We start from the raw sequence: 11,407 nt of genomic DNA on the forward strand, positions 1-11,407 counted from the left end.
AGTGTGCGAGGTGGCGAAGGCACGCAGTGCTTTGCCAGCCGGCGAAGGCACGCAGCGCTTTGCTAGGCTGTGATGCGGCGAGGCGCCGAACGCAGGCACTTCTTTGCTAGGCGAAAAAAGAACATGGCGCTTTGCTTGACGGCGACGGCACACGGAGCTTTCCTAGGCGCCGAAGGGAGACGATGCTTTGCTAGGCAGCGAGGCGGCAAAGGGACAAAGTGATTTGCTCTGCAGTCATTCGCTGCCTCGCACAATAACTGACCACTGTGGATGCTGGCTGTCTCACAAACAAGCAGACTGCTGCGTTTCTTCGCTGCCTGCCCAACAAGCAAACCGCTGCGTCTCTTCACTGCATCGCCAAAAGCAAAGCGTCGCGTCTCTTCGCCACATGGCCAACTAACTAGCTGCTGCGTCTCTTCGACGCCTCACAAACGAGCACACCGCTGCATCTCTTGCATGCCTCGCAAACTAAGGAAACGCTGCGCCTCTTCGCTGCCTCGCCAAGAAGCAAACCGCCGCGTCTCTTCGCTGCCTCGCAAACTAAACACTGCATCTGTACAGTGCCTCGACAACAAGCAGACCGCTGCGTGTATTCGCTGACTGGCAGAAAGCAAAGCACGGCGCCTGTTCGCTGCCTGGCCAACAAGCAAACCGCTCCATCTCTTCGCTGCCTCGCAAACGAAGGAAGCGCTGCGTGCCTTCGGCGCCTAGCAAAGCAGCGTGTGCCTTCGCCGCCTCGCCGCCTAAGAAAGCGCTGCATGCCTTCTCGCCCTCGCCGCCTGGCAAAGCGCCGTGTCCCTTTGCCGCCTCCCAAATCACTTCGTGCCTTCGCCGCCTAGCAAAGCGCCTAGCAAAGCGTCCTCACCCTTCGCTGCCTAGCAAAGCTCCACGTCCGCTCGCCGCCTAGCAAAGCACTGTGTGCCCTCGCCGCCTCCTAGAGCGCTGCGTGCCTTCGGCGCCTGGCAAAGCGCTGAGTGCCTTCAACACCTGGCAAAGTACTGCGTTGTCGGAGTGGGAGACGGACCCGGAGTAACGATGAGTCTCAATGTGAGTATGATCGTTCTCCCTTTATTCAAGTTCTCACAGAGTATATGAAGACAGGCAATAAGAACATGTGCTAGCGATAGCTATATGATTGGCTCACAATCTCTGTTCACGCGCCTAAAGCGGGTATACGATTGGTGCAGGATTGCTGTTCACGTGGAGAAGTCTGTCGACATTTATGGAACCTGGTTCCGCTTTGACTTGTTTACCAGTTTGTGAATGCCTTCTTTTGTAGTGCTCAAGGCCACTTCAAGGACTGCTCGCATAGATGTGGGGCCCTCCTTCCATCGTGAAGACAGGATTGCTCACTTCTAAGAGATCATGCCCCTTTTCACTTAACCATTCTTCCACAATTCCCCCTTCTTGTTTTTGAGCAATCCAGGCTTGGTTCACTACTTTCAGCAGAGCTTTCTTAATACAGCTTAATACTACACATAAACACAAACCTATAACTACAAGGATTATTAAGATGCGTAAGCCTTCAGTAAGCAACCCTATTAGCCGCTGTGGTAGATTTCCAAACAGGTTAGTTAGCCATTCGTCTAATAGCCCATGGTTCTGACGGATTTTACTTCCGTGCTCCTTCAACCACTGCAACTGTTTGTGAATGGATTTACCATGATCAGACAAATTCATGCAACACATACCTTCAAAATCCTCACAACCATGACCTTGAGCTAATAACAAAAAATCAATTGCAGCCCTATTTTGCAGAACGGCATGACGCAGACTACTTTGATCCTCTAACAGGCTCTCTATTACCTCAGTGGTGATGTTAGCTTGCTTCTCTGCCCAACAAGCCAATCGACCTATTTGGTTTAAGGTGTTGCCTGCTGCTGCCCCAGGCATGAAGAGAGACAAAAACACTCTTTCAGTAGGACTGAGTAGGGTAACCTTATCATTACAATCTGGTGAAAGCCCTACGGCCGCCCGTTTACTACGGGTGGCGGTCCTGTTCCCTGTTATATTTTTCCACCAATTTTTATCTGGTGCCAGCAGTGTCAATTTGCCAAGATAACAGGGACCACCCATTACGTTTTTTGGAATTCCCTGCCAGGCCCTGTCACCACATATCAAAAAGACGTCTGGTGGCAAGGCCTTCGGGGTATCATTGTTCCATACGTGAGGCCCCTGTCCGGACCAGCCTCCCCCGTAGGCCCCAAGGGCCGTGGGAACCAGGACAGGTACCTCATTACGGTATTTAGCCGAATCATTGGTGCCGCAAAAGGGGTTCCTTCCCTGATAGGTATAGTATCCTGCGGTGGGGGTAACATTCGTCCATGCTGACCAATTACGTGGGTCATACGCCCCTGCGCCCCGGAGGTAAGCTCCTGCAAAGTATATACAGGTTTGTGTCCAATTCTTTGTAGAGTTCCCAATTCTCATTGATCCCAACAAATTTAGTTCTTGAGGATCCCAAGGCAGTGTAACATTTAAGGCATTAATAAGCATGGCACTACAATTACTGGCAGGGATGCCCTCGCTGCAGTTTGCTCTACTATACTTGCCAAACGCTTCTGCGCGAAAGCCAGGTATTCCCATTAAACAGGTTCTAAAGGGTTGGGTAGCAGAAGCTAGCGATAAGCAAAAGGCGCGTTGCCCTGTTTCATTCGCCCAGGTAACCCACATATTTTGTCTGGGCTCAATCTTGTGGAGAGTCATTACCACTGGGAACAGTATCCCCAGAATCAGGATCCTCATCCTTCTGTTTGCTGGATGAGCCATGGTGAGGCAAGGCAGGCTTCACGTTCTTGCTGGGTACCCACACTGGACCACGATCTGTGGAGACACACATATAACCTCGACCATTAAAGACAACAGGGGCGGGCCCAATCCATATTCCAGAGACTGGGTCCCTTTACATTACTTTAAACTGCGGTAACGTTGTTGTGTTATTAAACTTAAGATTTTGGTGGTGGATTATCACCGGGGGTTCCTCACGATCGCCCATGAGACAGAGATAATTCAGGGTGAAGAGCGCACGGTGCAGCCTCTGCTGTACGTCCGTCTCCTCACCCTTTTGCTTCCTGAGGTAGTCCTTTAATACTTGGTGGGTGCGTTCCACTAGCCCTTGCCCGGTAGGTAGGCGTGGAATTCCCGTAACGTGATCAATCCCCCATTGAGATAAAAACGCCCTAAGCCTTTGGCTGACATAGGCAGGTCCATTATCCGTTTTTATGCGCTCAGGCACGCCTAACACGGCAAAGCAGGCCAACAGGTGTTTACACACATGATGTGCCTTTTCACCGGGTAATGCAGTTGCCCATATCATCTTCGAGAAGGTATCAACGGTTACATGTACATATTTTAATCACCCGAACTCTGGGATGTGTGTGACATCCATTTGCCATAATTCTAGAGCCTTCAACCCTTTTGGATTTACTCCTAGCCCAATACCCGGGCCATGGTTCCCACATCTTGGGCAGGCCTGTGCAATACCTCGGGCCTCACTCTCTGTCAAGCCAAATTGTCTTCTTAAACCCTTGGCGTTTTGATGGAACGCGTCGTGACTTTGCCTAGCTTGCTGAAACTTATCCATAGGAGGTAAATGACACACTGAGCTAACCAGGCTGTCAGCGAGCTGATTGCCTTGGCCTAGCCCCACGTCTAGCTGGTGACTACGAATGTGGATAACACAGCAAGCCGCTGTTCGTTGACCAAGCACAGACCGCAATGTGATAAACAGACTTCTCAATCTCGGGTTAGCTGTCTCCCTTATTAAAGCGTCCTCCAATCGTGGCACTATCCCTGCTACATACATCGAGTCAGTCACTACGTTTAGAGGGGTATTTAACCAATTAGTTAGAGCCCAAACTACTGCAGTTAATTCCAGGGTCTGAAGAGAGTCCCGGGGCTGTCCTTCCATAATATGTTGTTTCCATTGGTTACTTTCCCTCCACACGCACGCTGCGCGCCGCAAGCGCTTGCCTGCGTCCGTGTAGACGGTGACACCATCTGGGAGTGGTTTCTCACTTACTTTGGATTTTTCTAGCCACTGATTTCTCTTTAAGACTTGCCACAGCTTTCCCTGTGGTTGTCGTGAGTGTATCTTACCGCTGTAGCCTAACAGAGCATCTTGGATGGCTATATCATTCTGAAGCCACCATTCTATATCAGCGGCGCCGACAGGTATACTAATATTATCTGGCTCCTGACCGCTGATCTCTATGATTCTTGATCGTCCCTTGCGTACCAACTCGCCAACTGCCTCGGTTCGCGTCTGGATACTCGTTTTTGGTTGTACGCTTAAAAACACCCATTCCAAAACATTAAATACATCCCTTTGACTTTTGCTTTTGGCAGTGGCATCGACCAGAATAGGAAGGAGAGGTTCCCCACTTCTGTTTTGCCACTGACAGATGACTGCATATGGTGAATCTTTCCCATTACATATGATCAAGGATACGGGTAAGCTTATGAGACGTTGAGAAGACCATGACAAATGTAATTTTTGTGTAATACGCTGTAACACCACATGTTGCCCAGGGGTCAGGGTAATTTTGTTAGCAGGATTTGTGCCTCGCAATAGAGCCGTTAGGGGTGCAATATCAGTGTTGGAGATACCAACACAATGCCGCACCCATTGAATATCCCCAAGTAAGGTTTGGACATCATGCAAGGTACATAATTGAGTCGTGAGCTCTGTTTTCTGGGGTCGAATTTTAGACTCTGCAATGGACCATCCAAGATATTTCCATGGAGCCGTGCGTTGGATCTTTTCTGGTGCAATGATAAGTCCCTTTGTAGATAGAATGTCGCTTAGCTGTTGTAATGACTCTTCCGTAAAAGACTTTTCCTGACAACAGAGAATGTCATCCATATAATGATAGATTATGGTGTCCGGCCATTGGTTTCGAAGTGGCTGCAATGCCCATGCAACATAAAGTTGGCACAATGTCGGTGAGTTTTTCATTCCTTGCGGCAAAACAACCCACTCATAACGCTCCGCGGGTGCAGCCTTGTTTATTGTTGGCACAGAAAAGGCAAAGCGTTGTGTTTCTTGAGGGTGTAAAGGAATGGCAAAAAAGCAGTCCTTCAAATCGACTATCAGTATGTGCCATCCGTCTGGTAGCATACTAGGTGATGGCATCCCGGGTTGCAACGTTCCCATAGATTGCATTTGTTCATTGACTTTGCGGAGGTCATGCAAGAGTCGCCACTTTCCATTCTTCTTTGGGATGACAAAAATGGGTGTATTCCATGGACTAACAGAAGGCTTGATGTGTCCGGAGGTGAGCTGTTCGGCGACCAGTTGTTTGGTGATTTGCAATCGCTCTTCAGTCATGGGCCACTGGTCAACCCACACGGGTTCATTGGTACTCCAAGTCAGCGGCGGGTTGGGCGACTGCTCCCCAGTGCCCAGGACTAAAAAGGCTTCGTAGTTAACACTGCTCCAATCTGACTCAAAACATCTCGGCCAATTAAGGCCTCCAATGTCCCAGGTAGAGGTAATACATACACCTTAAGACTGGCTTGTTGACCCTCTGGAAATTGCAAATGTACTGGTTGTTTGCTAATATGAGGGGTAGACTGTCCTCCAACGCCCGCAATGGACGACGTTGGCAGTTCTACCGGCCAACCTACAGGCCATATGGTTCGGCTGATGATTGTAACATCAGCCCCGGTATCCAGCATTGCTTCAACTCACGTTGATATACCATGTTGTGAGATGACAACACTCATTGTGGGACGTCGGTCCATTCTTGTAGTGAAGCAGATGGCAGGACCAGTAGATCCAAAACCACGGTCACCTCGATAGAGGTGGGGTTGCGGCGAACGGCCCAATGGATTGCTAAAAGTGACTATTTGCATGATCTTGCTACCTTTAGGAATGAAAACAGGCAGGCAAACAGTGTAGACCATGATATGAACGCGACCCATGTAATCAGCATCGATTACTCCAGGTAACACAATAAGTCCTCGGATACCGGCGGAAGACCGGCCTAACAACAATCCTCCAATGGAACTGTTCTGATGGAAGAGAGGCCCTATCGCATTGCTGGGGATTTTCTGGACAGTGGAGTCAATGAGAGTGACATCTACTGTGGTCTCCATGTCGACTCCCAAGCTCCCTCGGGTTGCGGGTTGGTGTTGTTGTAGAAAACCTGCGCCCCTCTTTGAGGATTCACTTGTGTCCGCGCGCAGCCTCCTTCCGCGCTCGGTTTCCAGTTTCCCGCACAGGCTTTCATGGCGTGTGTGTTCTTCTGGCAGTGATCACACCAGACGGCAGAGCGACAAGTGGATCTCACATGTCCTAAATCCCCACAGCGAAAACACTTCGCACAGAAGGGTTGTCCCGGCGCTTGTCCAGGCCTTCTGGGCTCTCGGGTCCGCTTCTGCTGCACCACCGCAGCTAGCGGTTGTATTACTTCTCGGACTGCTCCCTGGACCGCAGCAGCAACTGTGTTCCCTTGTCATTGTGCCTCAGCCCGCTCAACCCTCAGGAGCATTTCTTCTACTCCAGCTCCCTTGGGCAAGCTGGCCAACGTTTGTTTCGTGGTCTTGTTAGCATTGTCAAAGGCCAACACCTTGAACATTTGATTCTTGCTGTCCTCAGACAAATCAGGGTGCTGCATGACTGCTTCCCACAGTCGGTCTATGAAATTGCTATATTTCTCTGTAGCCCCTTGGAGCAGATTGCCAAACGATGGAGCACTTGATCCTGGTAGACCAAGAAATGCGTCTAACACGAACCGAGCGGACAGCTGCAACATGTTCGGCGGGAACGTTATTTGCACTTGTAGGTCACCGTAAAGTCCTTCCCCTACAAGCATCTCAGTCCTTATTCCACGGAGAGGATCCCCTTCCGTCTGCCTGCGAGCTGCCTCACTGGCGGCTCGCTGATGCCATGACGAGGCCCATAGGAGATATTGCGTCGGGGTGAGTAACAGTCTCATTAAGTTCTTGCAGTCCTGAGGACACATGAGGTCGGCGGAGAAGATCCAACTCACTATCTGCCTCGTTGCCTCGGATTTTACTCCGTAGGTCGAGACGGTAGTGCGAGCTTGTTGCAAGATTTTCCAATCATGTGGCTCCCATTTCCCTTGGCCATTCTGTTGTATCACAGGGAATGCCAACGCTGTGGGACCCTCGGCCCCTCCGAGAGGTTTCCATTGTCCTTCTATAATGGCGTCTTTGATAACGCCGCTCAAACGCGCAGGCACGGGAGGCGCAGTCGCGGATGGTGTAGAGGGGCTCAGGAAGCATGGAGGAACGCTTCCCCCTTTGTGCTTTGTCTGCAGCTCCAATTCCTCAAGGCGCTTTAAAACTGTTTGCAACATTTTTGCAGTGACATCTGGGGCTGCTTGCAACATTTTTGCAGTGGCATCTGGGGCTGGCAGCGACTTTGCCCTGGCGACTGGAGTGGTATCACCAGAGGACTCGCTGAAGGACGGCAGTGGGGGGTACAACGACGGTGCGGCGGGCGGTGGAAGAGGAGGGGCAGAAGGGGGAGGTCGGACCTCTCCCCGCCCAAACCTATGAGGTCGGCAAGAGGCGCGGCCTCCGCCCCTCTCGGGGCCTCCTCCGGGTGCACTTCCGCTTTTGCTTCAGAGCTTGCACCAGCCTTTCCCGTAGAAACTTCTGCATTTTCGGGTGCCTGTTCGGGCTCCGGTAGCACTACTTTCCCCGTTCCCGAGGGGTCGAGACCCTCCTCTCTCTTCCGCAGCTCGTCAACGCTTTTACAGATAGTCCCAGACATACCCCTTACGGGAGGCAGACCGAAGAAACGCGCGACAGGTCCCAGCTTACTTCGGGGCTTATCGACAGGGACCCCCGGACCCAGCATTTGTGCAGCTGCACAAGCTACTTCTCTCTCTGCCTTCATTGATGTTAAAGTCTCTAACACAGTGTTCCAAAGCGTACGAACGGCTTTTATCTCCTTTTCCTCCTTTTCGTCCCCCTCAATTGACTTCTGCCACATTGTTCCCCCAAAGTCTCGCCATTCCGATACGGAAAATAACAGGTGGGTGTCAGAAAAATGACCCCAACGCTGCCCCAGTTTAATCAAGTTACATAGTAGCTTCGCCGGTGTGTCTATCCCTCTCTTAGAGAGGATTCCAGCGAGCAGTGTGGCCGCAGCTTCAGTTTCCATCACTGCACCTGAGAGTTGGGGAGCGACCCCACACCAGCGTCTGCTCCGCTTCTGCCCCAAGCAGCGCCTCTCTCAGCCGTGGTTTCCCACTCCCCTCCTCTAGCTGCTTACTGCAGTCTCGGAGATCTTAGTTGAGCACAACCATCCTCTGCTACCAGATGTCGGAGTGGGAGACGGACCCGGAGTAACGATGAGTCTCAATGTGAGTATGATCGTTCTCCCTTTATTCAAGTTCTCACAGAGTATATAAAGACAGGCAATAAGAACATGTGCTAGCGATAGCTATATGATTGGCTCACAATCTCCGTTCACGCGCCTAAAGCGGGTATACGATTGGTGCAGGATTGCTGTTCACGTGGAGAAGTCTGTCGACATTTATGGAACCTGGTTCCGCTTTGACTTGTTTACCAGTTTGTGAATGCCTTCTTTTGTAGTGCTCAAGGCCACTTCAAGGACTGCTCGCATAGATGTGGGGCCCTCCTTCCATCGTGAAGACAGGATTGCTCACTTCTAAGAGATCATGCCCCTTTTCACTTAACCATTCTTCCACACTGCGTGCCCTCACCACCTCGCACAGCGCTGTGTCCTTGGGCGCCTGGCAAAGTGCTGCGTGCCTTCGCCGCCTCGCCGCCTAGCAAGGCGCCCTAGCCCGTCCACCACGATCAGATCGCTGCGTGCCTTCGCTGCCTCGGTGCTTAGCAAAGCGCCACGTGCCTTCGGCGCCTACAAAAGCGCCGTGTGCCTTCGGCGCTACTACGGCGTTTGCTAAGCAGCGAGGCGGCGAAGGGACGCAGCGGTGTGTGAGGCGGCGAAGGCAAGCAGCGCTTTGCTAGGCGGCGAGGCGGCGAAGGGCCGAAGCGATTGGGGAGGCGGTGAAGGGAGACGGCGCTTTGTTGGGCGGCGAGGGCGAAAAGGGACGCAGTGCTTTCCTAGGCGGCGAGGCGGTGAAGGCACGCACTGCTTTGCTAGGCGCCGAAGGAACACGGCGCTTTGCTTGGCGGCGACGGCACGCGGAGCTTTGCTAGGCGGCGAGGCGGTGAAGGGACACGGCGCTTTGCTAGGCGGCGAGGGCGAGAAGGCACGCAGCGCTTTCTCAGGCGGCGAGGCGGCGAAGGCACGCGCTGCTTTGCCAGGCGGCGAAGGCACGCAGCGCTTTGCTAGGCTGCGATGCGGCGAGGCGCCGAACGCAGGCAGTTCTTTGCTAGGCGCCGAAGGAACACGGCGCTTTGCTTGACGGCGACGGCACGCGCAGCTTTGCTAGGCGCCCAAGGCAGACGACGCTTTGCTAGGCAGCGAGGCGGCGAACGCACAAAGCGATTTGCTCTGTGGTCATTCGCTGCCTCGCACAATAGCTAACCACTGGGCATGTTGGCTGTCTCACAAACAAGGAGACTGATGAATGTCTTCGCTGCCTCGCCAACTAGCAAAGTGCTGCCTCGCTTCGCCTCCATGCCAAAAAGCCATCCGCGATGCCACTGCGCCACCTGGTGCACAAGCAAAGTGCTGCATCTCTTCGCTGCCTCGCACAAGGAGCAAGCACTGTGCATGTTGGCTGTCTCACAAACAAGGAGACTGCTGAATCTCTTTGCTGCCTCGCCAACAAGCAAACCGCTGCATCTCTTCGCTGCCTCACCAACAAGCAAACCACTCGATCTGCTCGCCGCCTCGCCAGCATGCAAAGCGCCGCGTCTCTTGGCCGCCTCGCAAACTAAACGCTGCATCTGTTCACTGCCTCGCCAAAAAGCAGAGCTCTGCGTGTATTCGCTGAGTGGCAGAAAGCAAAGCACGGCGCCTGTTCGCTGCCTGGCCAACAAGCAAAGCGCTCCATCTCTTCGCTGCCTCGCAAACGAAGGAAGCGCTGCGTGCCTTCGGCGCCTAGCAAAGCAGCGCGTGCCTTCGCTGCCTCGCCGCCTAAGAGAGCGCTGCGTGCCTTCTCGCCCTCGCCGCCTAGCAAAGCGCCGTGTGCCTTTGCCGCCTCCCCAATCGCTTCGTGCCTTCGCCGCCTAGCAAAGCGCCTAGCAAAGCGTCCTCACCCTTCGCTGCCTAGCAAAGCTGCACGTCCGCTCGCGGCCTAGCAAAGCACTGTGTGCCCTCGCCGCCTCCTAGAGCGCTGCATGCCTTCGGCGCCTGGCAAAGCACTGCGTGCCCTTGCCGCCTCGCACAGCGCTGGGTGCCTTCGGCGCCTGGCAAAGGGCTGAGTGCCTTCGGCGCCTGCCAAAGCACTGCGTGCCCTCGCCACCTCGCACAGCGCTGCGTGCCTTCGGCGCCTGGCAATTCGCTGCGTGCCCTCGCTGCCTCGCACAGCGCTTCGTCCTTGGGCGCCTGGCAAAGCGCTGCGTGCCTTCGGCGCCTACAAAAGCGCCGTGTGCCTTCGGCGCTACTACGGCGTTTGCTAAGCGGCGAGGCGGCGAAGGGACGCAGCGGTGTGTGAGGCGGCGAAGGCAAGCAGCGCTTTGCTGGGCGGCGAGGCGGCGAAGGGCCGAAGCGATTGGGGAGGCGGTGAAGGGACAGGGCGCTTTGTTGGGCGGCGAGGGCGAAAGGGACGCAGCGCTTTCTTAGGCGGCGAGGCGGCGAAGGCACGCGCTGCTTTGCTAGGCGCCGAAGGAACACGGCGCTTTGCTAGGCGGCGACGGCACGCGCAGCTTTGCTAGGCGCCCAAGGCAGACGACGCTTTGCTAGGCAGCGAGGCGGCGAACGCACAAAGCGATTTGCTCGGCGGTCATTCGCTGCCTCGCACAAGAGCTAACCACTGGGCATGTTGGCTGTCTCACAAACAAGCAGACTGCTGCGTCTCTTCGCTGCCTCGCCAACTAGCAAAGTGCTGCCTCGCTTCGCCTCCACGCCAAAAAGCCATCCGCGATGCCACTGCGCCACCTGGTGCACAAGCAAAGTGCTGCATCTCTTCGCTGCCTCGCACAAGGAGCAAGCACTGTGCATGTTGGCTGTCTCACAAACAAGGAGCCTGCTGCATCTCTTTGCTGCCTTGCCAACAAGCAAACCGCTGCATCTCTTCGCTGCCTCACCAACAAGCAAAGCACTCGATCTGCTTGCCGCCTCGCCAGCATGCAAAGCGCCGCGTCTCTTGGCCGCCTCGCAAACTAAACGCTGCCTCTGTTCACTGCCTCGCCAAAAAGCAGAGCGCTGCGTGTATTCGCTGAGTGGCAGAAAGCAAAGCACAGCGCCTGTTCGCTGCCTGGCCAACAAGCAAAGCGCTCCATCTCTTCGCTGCCTCGCAAACGAAGGAAGCGCTGCGTGCCTTCGGCGCCTAGC

The 11,407-nt window shown here is 54.0% G+C and overlaps 1 protein-coding gene across 1 annotated transcript in view; it reads right to left on the minus strand.

The window, feature by feature from the left end:
- The window catches only part of LOC136993639 (ubiquitin carboxyl-terminal hydrolase 17-like protein 6), a 37,156-nt gene extending 31,057 nt beyond the window's left edge, over window positions 1-6,099 (minus strand). The window contains exons 1-3 of the mRNA XM_067307956.1: window positions 5,693-6,099; window positions 4,099-4,289; window positions 2,710-2,823 (exon numbers count right to left, since the gene is read on the minus strand). Of these exons, the coding sequence (XP_067164057.1) occupies window positions 2,710-2,823; window positions 4,099-4,289; window positions 5,693-6,099 (712 nt within the window). The remainder of the gene's footprint in view (window positions 1-2,709; window positions 2,824-4,098; window positions 4,290-5,692) is intronic.
- Between the last annotated feature and the right edge of the window lie 5,308 nt (window positions 6,100-11,407).

The sequence above is a fragment of the Apteryx mantelli genome, chromosome 18 (genome assembly GCF_036417845.1).
Source record: "Apteryx mantelli isolate bAptMan1 chromosome 18, bAptMan1.hap1, whole genome shotgun sequence".
Classification (NCBI taxonomy): domain Eukaryota; kingdom Metazoa; phylum Chordata; class Aves; order Apterygiformes; family Apterygidae; genus Apteryx; species Apteryx mantelli.